The sequence below is a fragment of the Dermacentor variabilis genome, chromosome 10, assembly GCF_050947875.1.
Source record: "Dermacentor variabilis isolate Ectoservices chromosome 10, ASM5094787v1, whole genome shotgun sequence".
In the NCBI taxonomy this organism is placed as follows: domain Eukaryota; kingdom Metazoa; phylum Arthropoda; class Arachnida; order Ixodida; family Ixodidae; genus Dermacentor; species Dermacentor variabilis.
The window spans coordinates 64,445,997-64,468,366 of record NC_134577.1 but is presented as its reverse complement, the minus strand read 5'-3'; the positions used below and the strand labels follow the sequence as shown (position 1 = coordinate 64,468,366).

At 44.9% G+C, this 22,370-nt stretch overlaps 1 protein-coding gene across 7 annotated transcripts in view; it reads right to left on the bottom strand.

Moving 5' to 3' along the window:
- Positions 1 to 12,117: 12,117 nt before the first annotated feature.
- Positions 12,118 to 22,370, bottom strand: part of Vinc (vinculin) — a 55,878-nt gene continuing 45,625 nt past the window's right edge. For all 7 annotated transcript variants that reach the window (XM_075672875.1, XM_075672877.1, XM_075672878.1 and 4 more), the window contains 2 exons: positions 17,470 to 17,639; positions 12,118 to 16,443 (listed from right to left, as the gene is read on the bottom strand). In XM_075672875.1, the coding sequence (XP_075528990.1) occupies positions 17,470 to 17,639 (170 nt within the window). In that variant the 3' untranslated portion in view covers positions 12,118 to 16,443. The remainder of the gene's footprint in view (positions 16,444 to 17,469; positions 17,640 to 22,370) is intronic.

Genomic DNA, 22,370 nt, shown 5'->3' with positions numbered 1-22,370 from the left:
TCTTTTAATACAATACAATAATGCGTTTACAACGAATGGTTGGATACTAGTGACAGAATTTAACTGAGGAATGCTTTCGTCATCGGGCAAGTACGTACTTGAATGCCCCGGGGGAGTCTCTAATCATGTCCTGCATTTACCTCAATTGCTCGATTATTAAGGCTGTGTTCGTGATAAAGTATTGATGCCTTAGAGATTCTCAAGCACCTACGTATCACTTTAGCTTGACTTAACATTTCCCTTTAGTGTCCTTCTAAAACTAGTTCAGACATTAGTCAAGCATCTTTGGACAATGATGAACATATGCCAATTTGCACTTCCTTTTTTCCTGTGCTAACAATCTAAGTGACAGCATAACAAGCTGCACCTGAGCCTGTGATGAAGTGCAAAAAAATGAATTGGATGGATAGGAAATACAGCCCCTGCTTTTTTAACTCAAATATCATAATACTGCTTGAAATAGTGTACATAACTATAGGTACTGCAGCCTCACAAAGCAAGTTCCTCCTCTTTTTGTGTCTTTGTGGCTTTCGTATAGCTAACGGAGATTGTAAAATCATGAGTCATCACAGTCTTTATGTTTTGATTCTTTGGTGCCTTTGTGTTGTGAGGAGAATTTCCATCTCATCTGCTCACTGCAGTAGAAGCTGTACCACGTAAAAAAACATTTAAAGGGACACGAAAAACAAGCATTGGATTAACCTAGAATGTCAAGTTGCTCTTTGGGAAGCTTCAACATTTTCTTCATGCCAAATAACAACTCCGACGCATCAAAAAATTGCGAGTGAAGAGCCCATATAGTTGTCTCATAATTCAGATCGCCTGAGATGAACAGAGTCACTTAAACAGTTTTTCCTGCACTGTGCCAGCAATTTAGGTAGTCATGTTCTGTTCGACTTTACTTCCTGCTTTAAGTCAGAGGCTCACATGGAGAAAGCATCGCACTGCCACAAATACATAGTGCCAACAAAGTAGGGTAAAGGGCTAAGATCACTGAGCTTTTATATAATGAAATCCGCCAAATTATGCTGTCAAGGTGTAGTGGCAGCGAAAACTCGAAGCAGGAAGTACAGAGAACTGTTTATTTGGGCAAACTCGTGCCCTCGAACCTAAAGGAATGCTGACAATTTTTTTTATCTTGCTTTTTATGGCTTATTAGATAGCAGCTGACTTCGTAACGATGGCAGAATTTCTCAAACGTGCAATAAATAATTTGTAGCACCGTCATCTACATGACCAGTTCAAAAATGTGTGCCAAAACCAGCACATCATTATGTAGGTTGCGCTGACAAGAGAATCTCATTACATAAAAAAAAATTGGAAGTAGCTGTCAGGCAGTGCCACAAACCACTGACGTACGCATCAGTGAGCCTGGTCTAGTAACACCACCTCATGCAGTAGTCTCAAGCCACATAATGGCTTTCACCGAAAGCTGAGTATGCACCGCATCTGCAATTCTTTCCTTTTTTGCTCTGTACTACTTTGCATTTGACACGAGGTAAGCTTGGTTTTTCTGCTGCTGCTTCCCTTTGAATGGGCCACGTCGTTCTCATCTCCTCTTCCCCCTGTTATCTCGTCTTTTGGCGAGACACTCACGGTGCAGTGGTGACCACTGCATCACCCACATGGCAATGATATCACATAACCATAAGTCCACATCCCAAATCTTCACGACGTTTCGAGAACCTCTGGTCAACAGCCCACAGCCGCACTACATTCGGCGCATATCTTCAGTTCGATGCATTCAACAATTATAGAATTCATGGTTTGTCATACGTTCCAGAAATTCAGACCTCATACCACTACTACAGAGCCAGCAGCTATCTAATGAAGCAAAAGGAACAGAACTAAAATTTTATATTGTTACCCTTTAAACTTTGCAAGGGCACTAGCCGTTCATAGGTTGTCAAATCAACTCAATCAGTTATCATGATGTCCCCCATTCCATAACAGTGTTGTACATTCTAGATTTCCTTGACAAGCCTGGTGAAGTTACAGAATGTGCTACAGCAATCTCTACACTCTGATAGCACAATCCCATCTTTGTACACATGGCTGCAACATTCAAGACGCATGAACATCTAGTATCGCAAGCACATATCGTGCAGTGACATAGCTGTCACAACACTTGTCACATTTAAACTAAAAAGAACATGTGACATTACAGCAGTGCCTCGCAAAACAAACTTTCCATGGCCGATTTCCTTCAGCGAAACATTCTTTTGCATTGTTTCTGGTGGCAAACCTATTAATTTAGTCCCAGATGTTGTTTAATCATGCGAAAAATGCAATAAAATATTCAAATACATTAAAAAGAAACTATATACTTGCCAAATAAGGAGGATGTTTGCAATACAGAGAGAAGTGGAGGAAGGGGAGCAATTCACACTAGTGTTTACACCCATGTGCACAATTGGAATGTCTCGGTTCAGTCTAAGTTTTTCTCCCACTGCTAAATGAGGCAGAAGATGCTGATCGCCTTTTCTTCAGCATGTTTCTGAGGGCAAAACATGAGGGACTCTGGACAACGGAAAATGGCGGCCAAGGAGAACATGGAAGTACATGAAACATGCAGGTGCATTTGGTTCATTCGGAGGAACCAGGTTCGCTCTGCAACTTTCAGAAAAGTGGTTAGCTGCAGCTGAATGAAACTAGCGGCATATGGTTTGCCATCATGTGGCGCTCCTTAGAGTACTTTTCATATTCCGCTGAATTAGTTTATTAACCAAGATGAATTATGAAATTTTTTTAACGTTCACTTTAGACTCGATTGCGCTTTGTTGTGTTGTAGAGAGGATCCAGAAAGAACCGACGCAATTTTTTGTGGCAATGTACATGCTGTGCAGCGATTTTTTTTTTCGGCGTTTAAAGAAATCCCGCGAAATACGAAGTAAAGTCACGTGACTGCGCTTGTGCGCTGTAGCGCTCTTCAACCGCGCTTCGTGCGAGAGGACCGCGGCGAAGTGAGCGGCTCTAGGCATCGGCTTCGCAGTGCGTCAGCATCTTTGACGGTGGCACACATAAAGGAAGCGCCGTCGTCCCTGATAAGCGATAAGCTCGACACAAGGTCGAGAGCGCTGCAGTGCGATAGCGCACGAGCGCAGTCACATGGTTCTATTTCATATTTCGCGGGCTTCCTTTAAACGCCAAAAAAAAAAAAAAAATCGCCGCGAAGGATTGGATCGATCGTTTCTGAATCTACAATGCGACGAAACGCACTTGGCCATAAAGTGAGTAATAAAAAGTTTGCATAATTCGTCTTAGTTAATGAATTCAGCGGAATATAAAAAAGCGCCTCATGACGGCGAACCATATGCCGCTGGTTTCATTCAGCTGCGGCTAACCATTTTTCTTTTAAATCCTTGGTTCAAGTTACGTGGAACACCCTGTGTGTACCACAAGAAGCCAACAAACACTGACACCAAGTACAACATACGTTGTCCTTGGTATTGTCGTCTATGTTGTCCTTGGTGTCAGTGTTTGTTGGCTTCTTGTGATATGACTAATGAAAATCGGGCCCCTTTCTTCTCGTTTACCCTGTGTCTACCTAGTATTAAATTTATGCTCCGCAGATATTTTAGGGGCGGGGGGGGGGGGTACACTTTCTTCTTTTTGTAAACCTGAGCGGACAGCTCACCGGATTGGCAGTGCCTGATTACGCTAGAGATCCTTTCATTTTTGTCGCACCTGCTTGGGAAAACCGGCAGCGCGACATCCTTCCTACCCTATTCGCTCTCTATCACAATTAAATTATTTTCTTTTCCCATAACCACGCAATCTTTAACCCATCCCTCAATTGTGGGCCCATATGTGCCACGTGTAAGGCTCATCATCACGTGACATCAAGATGGCGTCTTCGAACTGAGCGCGATGATACCGAGCGCGACCGGTGATATTATTGCTTAAAATGTAAATCGTCCTTCTCCAGAGAAAAAAAATCATGTTGCCCGCGCCGTCCCCACCGCATGGGCAAAACGTGCGATCGTACGTTGTGACGTCGTGACCGGCTCCATCGTGCTCGCTTCTTGTGCGAGGCTAGGCCGGCTAGGCGACAGTGTTCAGTGCGCCCGGGTGTGGCATCGGGCCGAGCAGAGTTCGGACGCCAGCTGCGAACGAATGCTTCGGGCTGGCTTGAAGCGATCCCACCGGGACATGCAGCCGACTCCACGCTAGGGAGGCGGTACGCCGATCTTCGTCTATCGGCGTCCGCGTTGAACAGCTCTGCCAAATCGCCGGTCAGCTCCAACGTTTCTACTTCTCCGTTATAATGCCAACGCCTGAGAGAACCGACGGAGCTGACGCTTTCCCGATTGTCGCCTTCTCGCTCTCACAAGTGCGTGAGCACTTGTCACAACAATAAGGACGCTGCGGCAGACAAACTCGCCCGAGAGACTACGTGCTCGAAACGCGTGCGTACAGGTTCTCGAAGGACGCTTTGTTCCGCGACCACGCGAACGCTCAGACTTGCGCCTACACACCGTCAGTGTCACGAGCGGAGAGCTCGGCGTGACTTTCGAAAACGCACCCCGGTGATGCGTGCCAGGTCCGCCCAGGCATCCATCGTGTGTGACGGCCAAACACGACAGCGGAGATCATTCGGAATCGCTTGCAGTGCGTGCCACGGAAAAAAAAGGATATCGCCCCCCACCCCCAATTGCAACGAAGACCAGAGAAAACTTTGGGCGCAGAAGGAGGAGGAGACCAGGCGGCCAAGCATGTCCAACGCGACGGCGGTGTACGAGCCGTCTGCTCCGTGGTACGAAGCCATCGTGCGGAGTTTCCTCGGTGCCGCGCACTGCGTGAGCGGCAGGCTCCCGGACCAGTGGCCCGAGTGTCCGCCCTCGCAGACGCTCGTGGCGATGGCGGTGTTCGTCTCGGTGGTGTGCTGCTGCGTCTACGGCCTCCTGTCGGATGGTCGAGATGCGCGCCCCGACGTGACCGTCGACGTCGTGTACACTAGGGTGGACTCGAGGTGGAGCAATGCCGACGACGGCCGCTACGAGCGCTACACCGTGCGCTCCGCGACGCCCACTGGTGGCAGCCGCTTCAGCTTCCGCCGGATAATCAGGTGGTAGTTTACCCGACGACCGACAGAGGAACGACTTCGCGGGACAGCGCACCTATAGAGGCTAGAAGGTTGGAGAACCTTTCTAGCCTCTATAGCACACTGATGTTTCGAAGCGTCATTCCCGACAGAGGAAGCTGTCGTTCCGATTGAATATATATGTGGCCCGTCAAGTTGGTCTAATTCTTTCTGGCATCAATTTGTAAGCACGCAACTTTGTAATGGCAGATGATTAACTCGGAAATCTGCCTCATTATCCCTGTGAACCACGAACGTCTCTTCAACGTCTATTATTGATCCAAACGTCAACGTCTTGAAGTCGCGTGCATGTTACGTCTCGCGTATGTGCCGTTTTGATAAGAAAAAGCTTGGCTGTTTATAGGACCTACTATCTACGTGATTGTTAGGCTACCAGACAACGTATTGTGGATGTACATAGGATATCACTCAAGCACCAACGGGTAGGTATATTTTATTGGTGCACACCGTTTGAACAGTATCACCTAAAGTTCGGCCATATATATATATATATATATAATTGAAAAATAAGTGTTTCTTGCAACTGGTAAAATATTAGGAGAAATTTACTTTTGATAAAGGCCGGTGTTCAGCCGGTCACAACGTCGAAAACAGATTTCGATTTAAATATTAATGAATCATTATTGTATTTTTTTTTTGCAAAGATTTCCTCATATATATCACCTGACGTCCAATGTATTTTGTAAGGACCTGACAAAGCTTTTTCGACCACACATGAGTAGTCCTCCCAGAAGCGTTTTTTTTTTTTCAGTTTCCCTACTACAAACATGTTTTTTCACTTTCTCAAACTATAGTTCATGACTATCATGTTTGCATCTACTCTTCTATCTCCGCGTTCAATTTACTCTTGAAATGTGAGCTAATTCAATAATATATACTTGTACCAGGTGTGAGGCCCTGAAGAATAAGAACTCTGCATGCCCGCGTCGCGGACGTGCGTGAGCATTTATGCGTTCACGCGAAGTATCTGATCTTGCTGTGTGGCGTTCTCCCCCCTTGCACCTGCCACATAGTGCCCACTGAGGACATAATATTCAACATAGCAAGCAATATGCAAAAGCCCTGATGCGCCAGGCGGTCTCGCGAGTTTTTATTTCTCAGCAATGTTATTGAAATTTTCTGTTCTATTTACGGTCAGTCGAGAACAATATGCTGAACTGTTCCCACACAGTAATGCGAATGTACGAAATTTCATCTTAATAACGCGGTTATAGCGCATTTCAGCCTTACACTAATATCCAAAAAATGTAACGAATATCCAGCAGAGACGTTTATATAACATCTTTTCAACGTAAGAAAAGAGGACTTCTTGACAGTACCGTCAACGTTATTTTCACGTAAACTAAAGCAATCTCAACCTTTATTGGAGGTGTTGAATCTCCAGGCAATGTTGCGTAGTTTATAGGAAAAGAGACAGTATGCTCTCAAAACGAGCGATAAGATGGCACACCCGCAATATCAATTATAGCTCAATCTTGCGGTGAGCAGTTTCTTTACAGCGGCTGTTCGGGGCTGTAAGTTTGCTGAAATTGCATGTAGCCGTTTCTGTTTGCAATTTTCCATTTGGGTTGTCGCGCGAGGTGGCTGGTGTTGTATCGAAAACGAGTTATCTCAACTAGGGAAATCCGTTTACCGATTAAAGGACACGCGTGGTGTTTTAATAGAAACGAGTATTTCTATTCTCCTTTGATAACATTCTATGCGCAAATGGCTGCTTAAACGCGAAAATACGTAATCGACGCCACATTGAGTTACCGGCACTGCGATTCTGGCGCGAAATTCAAGAAATGGAACTTCCGCTGGTTATAATAACCGTTTTTCGCAAAATAAAAGATAATACGAAGAAAATTTTATTTGTTATTCGATCTTTCTGTCTTTTTAAAGAAGAGTCGCTTCAGCGTCCGCAACAACTATTCGACGCGGTGCAATTAATGCCGACGGTGATTTGCCGCGCCGTTATTCCTCACTTTGATCCACCTGAGGCACCTTGCGCGAGATGTATATGGCCTTTCTTGCAAATAGAAAACTTATTCAGCTACAATTTCAGCGACCTTTCGAGGCAATATCTTATGTCGCAAAAATCGTGCATCACTCTGCGCTCTTCTTTGAGGTGTACTTTCGGCGCACACAGACCATCACTCTAATTAACGTGTGTTGCTCCTGGTAGTTTTATTCCCTGTGCACATTAACACTTACGTGTGGGCATCGTACTAAAAGGAAAATTGAAAAGTACCAAAAGGAAACAACAAACAGCGCCGTGTGTTATATTAAGTTCGCTCGAATATGATGGTTTACACGATAAAAGGTAAACTACATTGCATAGTGAAAATGTACACCTTTTATTTTTTTAGTGCAAAAAGAAAATTACTTTCGGTGCGCCTAAAGTAAAAAAAAAATGGCAGTGGCCTAGCTCGGCTATGCCACGACATAGTAGCGAAAGCTAAGGATAGCATGCTTAGCCTTCGTTAACCTTGATAGTAAGTCCAGTTAGTCTGGTTGTCTAGCTATGTTGCGGCGTTCAGCCAGTCGTTCGGCGCGCTGTTCGTCTGTTTCCTGGACGATTCGTTTCCTCTTCATCTCGTTCCGATGTCGATTCCAGGCATCCTCCTGCTTATCAGAATTGTCGCCGTCCATAATGCCGCCTCAACTGTGGTTGCAGCGCACGCGAGCTCTCCTTTTCAATCCTCCGACACGTTATCAGGCATGCGACGCAGCTGGCGAAGCGAGCGGAGGCGAACGCAACGACGAGGAACGCGGTGTGACGTCATGTGCCTCCTCGGAGCACGGCCACGGCGAAATCTCAAGTTCGCGGCCAAGCGCCTAAAAGGCACCCACTGGCCCCCGCAGTGGGTTGAAGCCATTGCATGGAAACAAGATGGCGTCGCGGCGGTGACGGCCGCCGCCATGATGCCGGAACCACGCCGGGAGTGACCGTGTATACAGGATTACTCCCGTGCGCTCCGACAACCGACATATATCCGAAAAGGATGGCGTCAACGATGCGTCACTTCGAGGCACAAGATATGTCCGTCGCACGTGTTGGTAGCGCGGTGACATTGTGAACACTTCTGTACCATGTACCCTGACCGTCGCGGTCTCATCGGGCGGACTTGGCCTTCCACATTCACACATGTATACGCACCGTCAGCTCTTGCACGCGCACAAATTGAATCTAGCGGTAAGTAGCGTTCGACGTGGTATGCGCACTATGGCTACTCGCCGAACTTCACATTCATGCGTCCGACGTCGCTACCTGCAGGTCCGGACCCTGCAACAGTCGCCGCGTCGACTTCCGCACGAGAACTGTGCCGCAATACTCGACCAGCGAGTTGTACGCCCGCACGCCGTCTACGCGTTCGGGCACGTATTCATTGCGCGAGCCGCGAGCTGAGCTATAAGGTCACCGGCCAGCGCGCAGAGCAAGCCCGTCGCGCAGACATGTCTGGCGGGGACGCCGAGACACCCCGCGACGAAGGCGCGGCGTCACACTGGCTGCGCGCCCTGCCCAACGCGCTCCCCGAGAATTGGCCCTCGTCGCAAGCGATCGTGGCGATAGTCGTGTTTGTCGCCGTGGTCTGCTCGTTCATTTACGGCCTGTTCCGGGAAGCGCCGGGAGATTCGGCGCAGCTCGTCTACTTGAGGTTGTCGTCCAGGTCCGGCAGCCCAGAGAGACGGCAAGACGGCTTTGTAGAGCTGGAAGCCCGGGTCCTGACCCCCGTTGTGGTAGAGACACCCGGACCAAGATGAGCGAAGCCCTAATACGCAATGTGCAAGTCGCTGCTCGACCGATTCGTTAGTTAGTTCAAGTGCCAATGAAACCAGCTGTGCCTTGAGAGACAATGTCGTAGTGTGCTCCCGATTAATTCGGACCACCTGGGGCTTTCTGGTGCACACCAATATTCTGAATACACGGACGCTTTTGTGTCTGGCCCCCAATCAGAATGCAGCTGTCACTTATGCAAATCAAACCTGCGAACACAACCTTAGTGTCGGGGAATGCTAGCTGCAAGGCTACCAGCGTCGGCTCCGTTTAATTATCGCACAAGGAGTACGTCCTTTTATCTTGCATTGTTGTCCTTGTTTTTGTAAAAATTATTTGACGTCTAGCGCATTTTAATATTGCTGTTGACTAGTGCTAATATTTCGGTGCACATAAAATTTGCAGTGTATCATAACTTTTTTTTTTCGATGTATGCATGAAAGGCATTTGCAATAGCACATGCTGAAACAAGACAGAAGTTGACAAGAAGGTCAAGGCTTGAAGTGAATAGCCGGTTGAACAAAGAATGCCACTGGAGCCGTCATTTTGACAAGGGGCTCAAGATGTTCGCTTCAATTGCGTCTTTTGCGCTTCTACAATCTCCCAGGGGCAACGCTGTGTGAAGTCCTGTTGAGATGCATCCTACCAGGAGTTTAAACCTATGCTGACTGCTGTGAATCAGTGGCGTAGCTAGGTCGTCTGGCACCCGGGGCCCTTCGCTCTTCTGTCAACCCCCCCCCCCCCAGGTGTAGTCGAGGAAGGCGAGGATATCGACAATTTTCGGGTGTTTTCAGACGTATATGACATCCCCCCCCCCCTACTGGCCCCGTGCACCCGGGGCCTACGGCCCCCCGGCCCCCCTGTTGCTATGCCACTGCTGTGAATAACGCCAAAATAATGTGCAATGCTTCACTATTGCATCACCATAGACAAGGTGCACTTCCAATTTACTCTGGACAAAACAGGCAGGCCCTGCACCAAACATGACATTAAAACACAATGCATCGTGAAATGCCACCTCTCTGAAATTTGAGCACAAATGAGCAGACACTCTGGCTGAATATATGCGCCACCAATAGCTGGATTCCTTAGTTCAGAAGTTTCAACGTCGCCTTTTTCAATGAGAACTACAATTTGGCAAGAAAATTAAAAAATTGTCGCCTGCACCACTGTTACTAAAGTATGGCAGGAGACTGCCTGAGCTCAGCATATTCCACACAGGACTTGAGTACACGAGCACTTGCTTGAAAGTACTAGTAAAGCTGGAGAACCTGCCTGGCATTCGTAAAAAAAAAGATAATTATAATAAATGTGCATGTACTACGTTCGAATGTAAAAAGCAGATAGCTCTGCATGATACTAATGAAATTTGACAACATGACAGAATTTTACAATGTCCAGATTGAACAGCACTCACAGTAAACTTGGCAAGTATACCAAGAACCCGGTAAAATCCGTGCATGCATGTCGGTGTTAGCCGGCAACAGTATCGGTAGGACAGCACCACTATGCTAAAGCACTCTTAACACCCTTTCGAATTTTGTGCTGCTTTAATTGGGCACAATTTCTGTGGCAGCCCTCTTGAATGGCGACGGACAGTCACCTACACATAGCAGAAAGGGTGGACAGCTATCTGGCATGGTGCTGGCATGCTGTATGGAACAGCAGACGTGATGACCAATCACCGTGCCGCATTGCCACCTAATCAACACAAGCTAGTTCGTCTGTACAGTCGGGTTGCTGGAATATGATTAATTCTTGGTACCACGGGTGTCCACATGCACCGTTGTGCGTCATTGCACGCTTCTGGACAGCAGAGAAAGTACCAAGTGTTGCAAGAGCTCCCAGGCTGAAGTGTTCATGCCTGTGGCTGGACGTGCTAGTTGGTACCGATCTACTTTGTGCGTGCATAGGCCTAGCATAAGCCTAGGCATGTCCTAGATCAGGTCAGTGTTGGCAACCAGTGCTAATGCACAACTCTCTCTGATCTGCTCTGGTGTAGAGCACTCCAGCCTGGGAGATATCGTGGCACATATAGGTACACCCTTTGAATGTTTCTCCTAGCATCAAGCGGGCAGTAAAAGAATGACTTGGAAGGGCCACTACATCTTGTAGTTCTTGCTTCATTGTTACAAATAGCAAACCTATTTATGTGGCTGTTACAAATGCCAACACACTCCTCCATATTGGTATAGCATGTCTGGTAACCCCCTCGGTCGCATTGAACATTTCAAATACCTTGATGTCTATTTCTCTTCAGGCTTATCTTGGAATAAACTTATAGGTTATATAACGGGTAAAGCCAATGGCATGTTAAATTCCATTAAACTTAATTTGAAATCTGCCCCAAAAACCCTTAAAGGAGCTCTGTATGTCGCTAATGTGTGCCAGGTCTGTGACTGTCTGTAAGATATGGGTCCCAATGGCCAAACACTAATTTATAAACCTGAACGCATACAAAACCATGCTGCATGCTTTGTCAGTTGTAATTATAACATTAATTCTAGTATAACTAACATTAAGAGTTAACTAGGTTGGAAAGCTGTTCAGCAATGTGAAGAACATTTGTCATTAAATTTTTCTGTTCCATTATATTTGTTATGAAACAAATTTCTACATGATGAGTCCATACTACATATCGTGTAGAAACGACCATGCTAAAAAGGCTTGAGAAATGATATGTTGTACTGAGGTATGTGCGCATTCCTTTATTCTATTTTACAATTTACGAGTGCAATCAGTCGGAGTTGTGGATGTTTCCGCAAATATATTTTCCTCATCCTTGCAAGATGTAGTATGCTTTAGTTGAATGTACACATGACAGCTGTGCCAGTTTCCTTCCATGTTTTCATTTTGGTTACTCTTTCGACCGCCCTGCATTAACTTCCAATTGTGCAATGCAGGTTCTTGGACAAATAAAAAACTAATCATTTAAGTGTGAAAATGACACTTAACATCGAGGTCCCTATTCACAAAACTGTTCATGAGAGTATGTCTTCAATGGCCAGTGTTAGGGTAGGCATCTGGTGAGAGAGTGCTTGATATGTGATAACAAGACTATTCATCTTGGTGATAGCCAATCACGATCAGCAGTTACAGAAGTTTTACAAATACAGAAGTGTACATATAGTATCATGGCACTGCATGCAACATAAAGACAGATGAGATCAGAGAACAGGAAAATATGACTTTCACATCTTGCAGCTCATATAGACATTTAAAAGCTGTGCCCAAAGAAAAAGAAAACAGAATATAAGGAGTAATAATTACTTTATTAGCTCTAATATATGATATAAATAAGAAATAAAGGTGGTTATTGCAGTACACGAAGTAGTCACTGGCGTGTAAAAAAGCACTGGGGGTTGAAGGGCACGCTGCCCCATGAGAGTGGCATATTGCATAAGAAAAGCATTTGCATAATGAACGAAAGGCACCACCATCGCCTGCAAGCGCAAACAACCGAAGACATTTCACTCCTCGCACACAAATCACTTGAGCCTTTGGCTGTGAGGAGAGGAGCAGATGCCACACACGAACATGCATTAAATGCCATCTTGTTGAACGTGATCCCCCCCAGCCGTTCCTGAACCCTCCCAGCTGTAACAACAGCTTGTGCCTGTTTCGAGTACAGTGTGGCCCATAGTTAAAGGGAACGCCAGACTAGTACTTCGGGATTGATTACAGCTCACTTATGACATGAAGGACTTGGCAATAATTTCTTACCATTATAAGTCTACCAATGTGCCATATCAAGCAGTTTTCCTTCTTATGGGGTTCGTGATGTGTTCAAGTAACCTTGGTTTGAATATTAGTATGACATGTTCCCTCTAAGAGTAAATTGTACTGTGCATACCTACATGAAAAGAAGTTATCTGTATTTAGAATTCATAGGTAAATTCAGTCAATGACCACATTATGGTCTAGGTGTCTTTAAAACAAATGAAGTGAACTGCACTGTCAAAACTTATGCTAACTGCACAAAAGCTCCAATTGCTGCAGGGCATGAAGACCCAGCTAGCGTACAGCTAACCATCTGGCTACACCAGTATGGTTTCTCGCAACTAAGCCTTGAGAAAATTTTGCACTTTGCATACCATTGCATCAATGCAATCAAGCCATACCAAACCCATGAGTAAAAATTCATTTGATGTAAATGTGGATGATGTGTTCTTGAGTGAACACTGGACACACCCTGCACGATTCAGGAGACACACTTGAGACACCGATCCGTGCATCTCAACTGCAACACCGCTTGCACGAACTGCTTAAAATGTTTGCCAAATGTGCTGTAAATGACGGTGGGCAGGTTGCAAACATGCACCAGCTGGACAACACACCAAGAACAATTCACCGTGACAGATAGTGATAGTCAGCACAAAGATACGTCACAGAAAGCAGTGCCAGAATAATGCAACTCTCTCCTACTCCATTTATCATCATAGATTGCAGTGAACCATCGATCTCAAAAGGTAACAATAACATGGTTTCACAGTGGAATCTCATTAATTCAAACCTGCTTAATTTGAACTTCCAGTTTATTCGAACAGACGTAGCGGTCTTGTCAAAGCTGTGTGCACATCAATGTGTGAAAATGCCCAGTAATTCGAACAAGTAAGCGTTTCGGACACACTGTGCACCAACTCACGCTATGGTGCTTCCGGCCCGGCAGTGTGGTTGCATATCGGCTGTTGCTCCCATTTACCGTTGCAGGCACTGTACTATGGCACACATAACCTGCATCAAATTTTTTTAAAGCGTAACAGTATAAAGTTGGGCTGTGGGTTACATGCAAATTTTGCCTGGAGGTGCAGCTTCACAGCATTAAAAATTTTGCCTAGGCATGTGGCTTCACGGCAGCATGTGTCACGCTGCAGTGAAGCCACACTTTTGGAATTCGTCACTCGTGTAAGCTCAGCGCACATGCACCACAAGTGCTGCACACAAGTCCTCCATTCAATTACCTTGCTTCAATTCAAACTAATTTTAGTTCAAACCGATTTTCATGCCCCTTCGAGTTCGAATTATCGAGAATCGACTGTGCAAACCTAAGGCAAAAGGGTCAAAAACATAATCACACTGAAATAGAAGTGGAACAGAATCGTGGCATTATTCGGGCACAGCTTTTCACACTTGAACGTCCACTGCCTCTGGTGGTGCGAGATGGCTCCATATGATCGACACAAAGAATGCAATGATGCTCAGGGCCACAGTCGTAGAAAAAAGCTAGGGGCTTTTGGGCTAGGGAATTCTCTTGCTAAACAAGCTAATACTTGTTTTTTCTTTTAACCTTGTCCTATCACCAGTTGATTAGCACATACTCATGTAATAGACGCTAGCAAAATCACCCTAAATTGCTCTTATTAAGCACCTGGACATAACAATGCATGGCAAAGCTTGTCTGTGCAAAAAGAGTTTTGCAGGGACTTTGAAACACTAGTACTTTCACGTTGAAGTCATTACACAGGACAACACTGTGCAAAACTATAAATACCAAAATGCTAAGTACAACAAGCTTGTCACTGAAAACTGAGATAACTGCATTGTCTGTTAGAAACACTTATAAAGTGACACAACGCACCCAGGAGGGAAATGAAACTAGAAAGCTTTCTATCTTTGATATCACCACTTCAAGTTAAGAAGAAAAAAAAATGTTGCTCACCCATATTTTGGCTATTTTGGATGGGCAGTGACAAAGCTTAAGACACTAGCGCAGGCTACCTAGCAAACACAGCACTCGACAACTGGGTACCATTTTGGATCACCAGAGGCAACGGAACAACCCGCATATCTTTAAAATGAGTACACATGACAATGTAAAAGGTTCAAAATAAAAGATGTTCCAGAGTCATATGGCACAACTGTGTGCGAGAGAGAGAGAGGAGCACCTCAGAATCTCTCCAGTTCCTTCGAGCAATGCAACGTGTACAAATGCTCAATGTTAAAAACATGGAACAAACACCGGTTTCTTTTAAAAAAAAAAGTAAGCTTGTTAAAAACTGGGTAAATAAGAAAAGGTAAAAATGCATGATTTGCACATGGCCCAGCTTAGACAAACTTGGAGCATGCAAGCAGGGGAGGACGTGACTTATGGATGCAAGGGAGCCGAGACACAAGTTGAGAGCAGCTGCTGTTAACAAAAGAGATCGACAGACAATGCATGGAACACCTTGCGGCAACTACGTTGCATAGAAATGCCACGGGTGTTCGTTTAAAATCTTGAAGGACTGCTTAATTTATGGACTGTTTCAGGTATAGCTACATGTAAAAGTGTGTTACAACTACTTCCGTAATAGCCCAGGTGTACCAGGGTATACAAGTCACTGACTTGCTTTCAGCCTTGTGAAAACATTTCACTGTGGGATAACTCACACAGAGAAAAATAAAAGGCAAATTCTCTGTGCTATGTAGCCCAGTGAAAGGATCATTATTGGCCTTTGTTGTTCCAACTCATGGAAGACACGTTGGTAGTCATTGAAGTAAAGTTGTCAGTAATATAATGTCATCCAAAAATAGACTATGCTAGCACGCTCGTCTTCAGTAGGCAAAGAGGACCAATCCCATCATAGTATAAAAATCATTTGCACGACAACTCATCTGGTTCTGTGCATGCTTAAATTGAAAATCCATTCCAAGAAACTCTTGCACAAATGTACGCTAAGGTTATGAGAGAGCCATGTGTAACTACACTTGTATCGCACAATCTACAATCTAGGCGAGCTTAACTGTAAGTTTAGCGCGACATTTGCCAAGAAAGAAAAAGCTTTTTTTTTTTTTCCAGCAGCCAAGCAAGCACCAGCAAAGTGTTCGGTGGTAGATACCCTGTCTCAGATATGTTTTCATTGCCGAGTGGAGTGCACTAACTGCTAAGGAAACTTAAGACCATTTAGCACAACGTACTTAGACTACCTCATCAAGGAAATCTTAAAAAGACACGAGGAAAGTGGTCAAGAGGAAAGAACAAGCTCTTCCACAATAGTCACCAACTAAAAATGCGGTTACACTTCAAACTTGAAAATGCAGCCAAAATTTTCAAATGAAATGTAGAGACCATTATTGTGCGTACGACATAATACAATTTGAACCGTTAAGTGGGCTTGCCCTGCCTCGAGTTGAAGAGATAAAGCTGATTAGCAGGGTCAATAAAAACTCTCGCTGCACCAACAATGAGGTCAACACTACTAAGAACAAAGACTACACTACTTAAATGTAAACAATAACATAAGCGCAACAATGCAAATACCAATTGATAACAAGAAACACCGAAGGAGAGATGCTAAAACAAAGGACTGTTAACGAGGTGCACCCACAACAGCACCCTAGGGGTCGACGCAGAACTTTTCGCAGTGGCTGGGTCATTCCCTGTTCCGATTACCGCACGACAATCACCTGCAACCAGGAGCAATTGTGGCTCGCAGAGCTCCACATCTGCGATACCTGGCCTCGTTGCAGCAGCTTTCCCTTGACGCTGCTGCATGTTTTGTGGTAATCCATGCAATGCAGCATATTATCAAAGGGATGCACAGCAGAGGGATGATCGAAGGCTCTGCATTTGTGCTCTGTCGTGATCTGGCATCTCCGTCTGCAGTGCGATCAACAAAAGACAGCTTAGGAGTCTCATTCAGAAAGTGGTTCGAAGGCTTAAACATAATAGGTGCAATTATAGGTGGACATCGAACACCCCACGTACGCTGCCTTGACTGTAAGTGGCGCTGGCTAACATTCCCGGAGCTAACCCTTCACACAAGTACCTAAGAAAGTGGCTGGATAGACGGTGCCATGGCAGCTTAATAGGTAACGCACCACACGTGTAATGTCGAGATGTGGGTTTGGTCCCCACCTGTGGCGAGTCATCTTTTCATCCACTTTCATCTTCCTTTACCCTTATTAGTTCAAAGAACACACTGAAATTCGTGATGTCGCACTGATGTACTACTGCAGGGGTTATGGTGCATAATTTAGGATATGCAAGTTTGAATTTCATTTTCTCTAGTAATCAACCTCTCATCATAAAGTTATAGAGAATAGAGTTTTAAAAGAATCGTGTATCAGTTTCAACTGATTTAGTGATTTTCTTTGGTGTCCTCTTTGGCCCGTGGATGCCACAGTCCCAAGCTGTATCACAAACGTTGTTTCACAAATGCACAGACTGCGCTGGCACTGATGAGTTCTGGCGGTGGCGGCGTGCTGTCACAGTATCAACACATGTGCGTGGCCCGTGCATGAAGGGTTGAAGTTTTCTATAAACGCAAGAGATGCACACTACGTTTAGCTGGGGAAAAAAAGAACTAAGAGGAATCCAAGTGAATGCTCCCTCATGCTCCCGACTCAATTGGCTACGCAACAATATTCTGCTACAATATTCACATTTCACATCCGTCATCTAATCCAAGCAGTGCCTTTCTTACAGCTATACAACTTTTCAGCACTTGTAGTGCATGCTTTAGTTTTCTGTCACATTACTGCTGGCCACATCAGATGTGACCACCAAAGTAGCCAAGCTCAGCTGACTTCAGCACTGTCCCTGCGTGACAAAGCCACCCGGCAAGCAAAGCAGTGAACCTAATCTGAAAGCCAGTCAGAAGACCCTGGTAAACCAATGTCCTACCTAATACTGGTACCAGGGCTGCTTGCGGATCCAGCGGACACGCAGTCCAGAGTCTGTGCGGATCTTGATGGAGGCTGCCTCGCAGGCACGCACGGTCTCCTTGACCGACTGCATCAGGTTTTGGGCATTGCCCACCAACATGTCCGTCGCCTCCTGATCCTCCTCTGTGCCTGTGCGGGTGCAGACACCAAACAGAAGTTCATCTCTTCCAGTCCTGTGGCTTCATTTCAAGCTATGCTAGCTTGGTTCATGCACTCGTGTAAACTTTTTTTTAAAAAGAATGTGCACCCTTTCGGGTGCTATCCTGTCCTGCTACAATAGTCCTCATTCATTTAATGCCCCATTTCTTGAATGCGTATACTTGGTATTTTCCTGAAGGGTCCATTATGAACATGCATAGTGTATCTGGCAACTCTGCACGCATCCACAATCACGAGACATGCACCTCATGAATGCCATGCACGTACATGGCCATGGGACACACATCCTGGGACACACTATGCGTGTCTGTGCTACACCCTTAACGGTGTCAACAATGTCGCACATCTAATACCCTGGTCACATGGGGCACTTTCGATCACTATAGAGCCCAAATTGAGATGCAATTATTCTATTGTGATTGGCTCCTTTGCATAGGATGCAATAGGGAGTCAATCGTGGTCGCGAAATTCGGACTAGACAGTGATCGAAAGTGCCCTGTGTGATCGAAGTATAGAAGCACAGTCTTTGAATGATGCTTGAATTATAAACGTGTGGCGCAATGTGCACAAGAAAAGAAAAAGGAGGACGGGACAGAGCACCGACCTGTTCACTCTGCGCTCTGTCCTGTCCTCTTTTTCGTTTCTTGTGAGTCTTGCACAGCACATTTATAATTCAAGTATAAACCAACTATTCCGCAAGAAATTAGTTTTGAACGATGCCACCCACATTAGTAATGTATATCTTCTGCCTGACAAGGCTCGAAAGAACCTCAGAGTACCAGCGCAAGATCAGTAACAGTAGTTTGAGAGAACAGGTCATTGAGCTGACTGGTCCATACTTGCAAGCCTAAACAAGCACGCACTTTGCACGAATGTCTGTCTCTCTTTTGTTGCCCTGCAAAATGTACGCTTGTTTAAACTAGCAACTGCAGTTCGATTCCAGTGCCTGTGAGGACCGTCCCCTGTGGCATAGCACACTGGTTGGCTGAGGCAGGAGAAGTGGTTGGGCCAGTTTCGGTGATGTAAGAAGTTGTCAACATGCTGCCAGTGATGCAGTGATGCATTCAACAATTCCTTCCGCAGCCTTTGAGATTGAGTGATGCACCTTGGTCTCAAGCAGTGTTCTCCCACAACATTGCCACAATGTGAACAGTCACCACAGTTGAGAGGTAGCAACAGCCATAATAATAACAATTTCTTTTTTTAAATGCTGTTAATTTTTTACTGTAAGCACCAGGTGTTCAGAAAACTTATTTGAATATAAAAAAAAAGAAAGATTAATTCTGGGGTTTTACGTGCCAGAATCGTGATATTATTATGAGGCATGCCGTAGTGGGTGGCTCTGGATTAATTCCGACCACCTGGGGGTTTTTATGAAAAGCAGGGCACATGAGTGCTTTTGTATTTTGCCCTCACCGAAATGTGGTTGCCGTGGCCACAACTTGATGCTGTACCTTCGGGCTTAGCAGGGCAACACTATAGCCACTACACCCCCACGGCGGGTAAAACTTATTCAAATAATTCGTCTGATTCAAACATAGGGCATTCCGGATTACGGCAAGAGAACTGAATTTATACAGCTTTGGCACACTGCAACTCTCTACCACCGGGGTGAAAAGTGTGTTTGGCGTGTAAGCCTCTTTGATAATTAATAACAGTTCAATCACTTCCACTAGCCAGATCAATCTGTGTGCACCACTCGGACAGAGTCTTCGCTGCACTGAAATCATTATACAGACCGAGGGAATAACTACAGTTAATCTAGAAGTACTAGCTAGAATGTCTCTACATCACATATATACTTCTACAGCTGAAACAAAGTTAAGGCTCCACAAACTCAATGTTCAAATGATACATATTGTCAGCTATACTGGTGGGCTCCAGATTCACTCTGACCACCTGGGCTCCTTCAACAAACACCTGGGTTGGTATATGTGACCATTCTTGCATTCCACCGCCATGGGAATGCAGTCATTGTGCCGAGAATGAAGTCTGCATCTAAATGTTTGGCAGCAGAATGCCATAGCTGATCAACCACTATGGCAAGTCTTTACCAAAGATCAGCTAATCTGCAGCACCATCTACATTCTTCTTAAACAACTTGCTATTCCTTTTTATGCTTTGCCTAAAAAGGATACAGTGTAGCAAAATGAAACAAAAACACAACTGAAGTGAAAAAAAATAGCGAACAAATGAACAAGCCACACACAGTGCAAGAAACCATGCCATGTGACGAGGAAGCAGCAGTGTTCACAAAGGAACAAGCAGAGTGAACCGCAACACAGCATCGTCAACAGCAATTTGGTTCACACAGCGTCCATTCCATTCCATTTCAGCCAGTGACGTGCATTTGTGCGAGTGCAGGTGCAAAGCACAAGAGAATGAAATAAAAACGTGTTGCCCAAAAACGTGCTGCTGAATGAAGCAACATGCCGAAGCGTGTTTGCCAGTTCTTGAAGCGAACACAAAAAACACTACTTACTCCATCTTTTTACTGTTTTTTTTTTTCAAGAAATGGAAGAAAGATGAACAGAGGAAAAAAATGAGCAAGGAACTCGAAATTTGCATACAGGAAGTAAGGAAAAAGATTTCCCGACTTGAACACAATACAATGTGCGTGTTAACAAACACAAGAAAACTGAATCAAGGAAGATGTGACACATACTTGGGGGCACGGTATTGTATGAGGTTTATGTCACTGTCTGTAGGGTAAAGTGAAAAACTTCAGCAACATTAGAGGGACATTACCGAGAAATTTTAGGCTTGCATGGATTGGTAGACTGTGCTTCTGCTATTGCAAGGGCAGTCAAACTATGCTATAAATGAAGTATCCAATATGAAAATACTGTTGTTATACCTGATATTCGTTATAAGCATAAGAGCTGATATCAGCGGCAAAAAAAAATTTTTTGAACTTATATACATTATCGTATCTGTCGTTGTTATATTGAGGTTCAACTGCACTAGATAAGTTTCATTATGAGTAAAAGTTTGGTATGCCAGAGAGAAAGGGTACAGAAACTTTTCTTGGCTATGAAGTGAGATCTACGAAATCAAAGTGTGCCTGTGGTACCGCTGCTGGAGGTAGCTCTGCAATTTCGTTTGTGTTTTCTTACATTGAAAATAATAAACATTATTGATTAGTTTTCTTACAGCACATATTTTGAAAGGATACGTAACATTCAACAGTCAGCTAGTGATATTTTAATGCTTTTCTTTCTTTGCCCCTATTTGGTTTTCGCACACGCAAGACTGCCACACGTATTACGCACGATTTCTGAAAGGCAAAATGAGGCCAGCTTTTCCTGGCGAGTGTTTGTCGCTTGCTGTCCTGCCTGTCCTTCCGAGAGACTGATGACCAACTTCAGCTACAAATTGCTGTCGAAGCGCTCAAGGGGAGTGTGAGCAATGTATACGCAGAAACCAGGGTAACTCATCCAGGAATCAAAACCATCAGATAAGTTGATACCTGTGGGACGACTATAAATATTGATTAGCTCCAGAAATTCACGTCGAATTAACTGCGTCTGCTTTCACTAAAGGAGAAGAGCTATGCAAGATCAGAGGTATCGAAACTGAAACCGGTGCCAAGCATGGTCGGCCTACATTGCGTACGAATATATGTGCAGAAGCTCCAACCCCGTAGCCTCTGCTTCGTAGCCAAGAAAAGTGCCCACACCACACCCTGGGATGTCATAGATTTTTGGCAAGGTCTGCTAGGGGCTAATCATTAGTGTACCAGTAAATTTCAAGTCTTGCAATCATGAGCATGAGCTAGGATTGCTCCAATTTCACGAATACGTCCTGCTGTCATTCTTCTAAGTTGCAACGTGTAAAACTCTGTATCGTATCCCAACACTACTACTGGCGTTCCTTGAATGTGCATACATGGCATTATATACGTCACTGCTAGCAAGAACAAGCTAACATAAAGATATTAAATAAGGGCCATGGTGAAAACTTAGAAACAATGCCACAGACAGTTAACGAGCACACACGCATGCATGCAAATACTATGTGGAAGTACTACTGTTACGATGGTCGAAACATTCAACAAGTCCAGTACATAAGCTGATGCCACTGTAGGACAAGGATTCCAGCAACTGTGTTGCACACTGTGCTGTCCTCACTGGGTACAGGGCACTCGGTATAAGTCAGAGAAAATCGCAGCATCCAGAGATGGCTCCTTAAGACATCTAAGCACGACTAAAGATGGCCACAGTTTACATTGTGCTCCTCAATGGGAAAACTAGGCATGTCGGTAAACCTGTCACGCTTCTCCTGCATCCATTCTTTTGTTCTGTTTCGCTACTAAAATTTTAGGTTCTTTTTCGCCACCACAAAGTATGGGGACAACCTTTACATGAACACGTTTGAATGGCACCGATGGCATGACCTGTATACAGGGGATGCGACTTTTGGTGACTGAATGAATGCACTACAGACACTCCATACTAACACCCACGTCATATGGGCTAATTTAGTATGTTAAGACTTTAACCACTAAACGTCACTAACCTTGCCTGATCAACAGTGGTCACACAAGATGTCTCCGGGGCCAATGTTTTGGCAAGGGGACTTGCTTTTCAACTCGAGCCCGGCGTTGCCCTAACGAAGACAAGACCCCTTGTCGAAATGTTGGCTCCTGCGACATTCCTTGGTAAACCACCAATGATCACTTCAGGCCTCCATCTTCCTAGG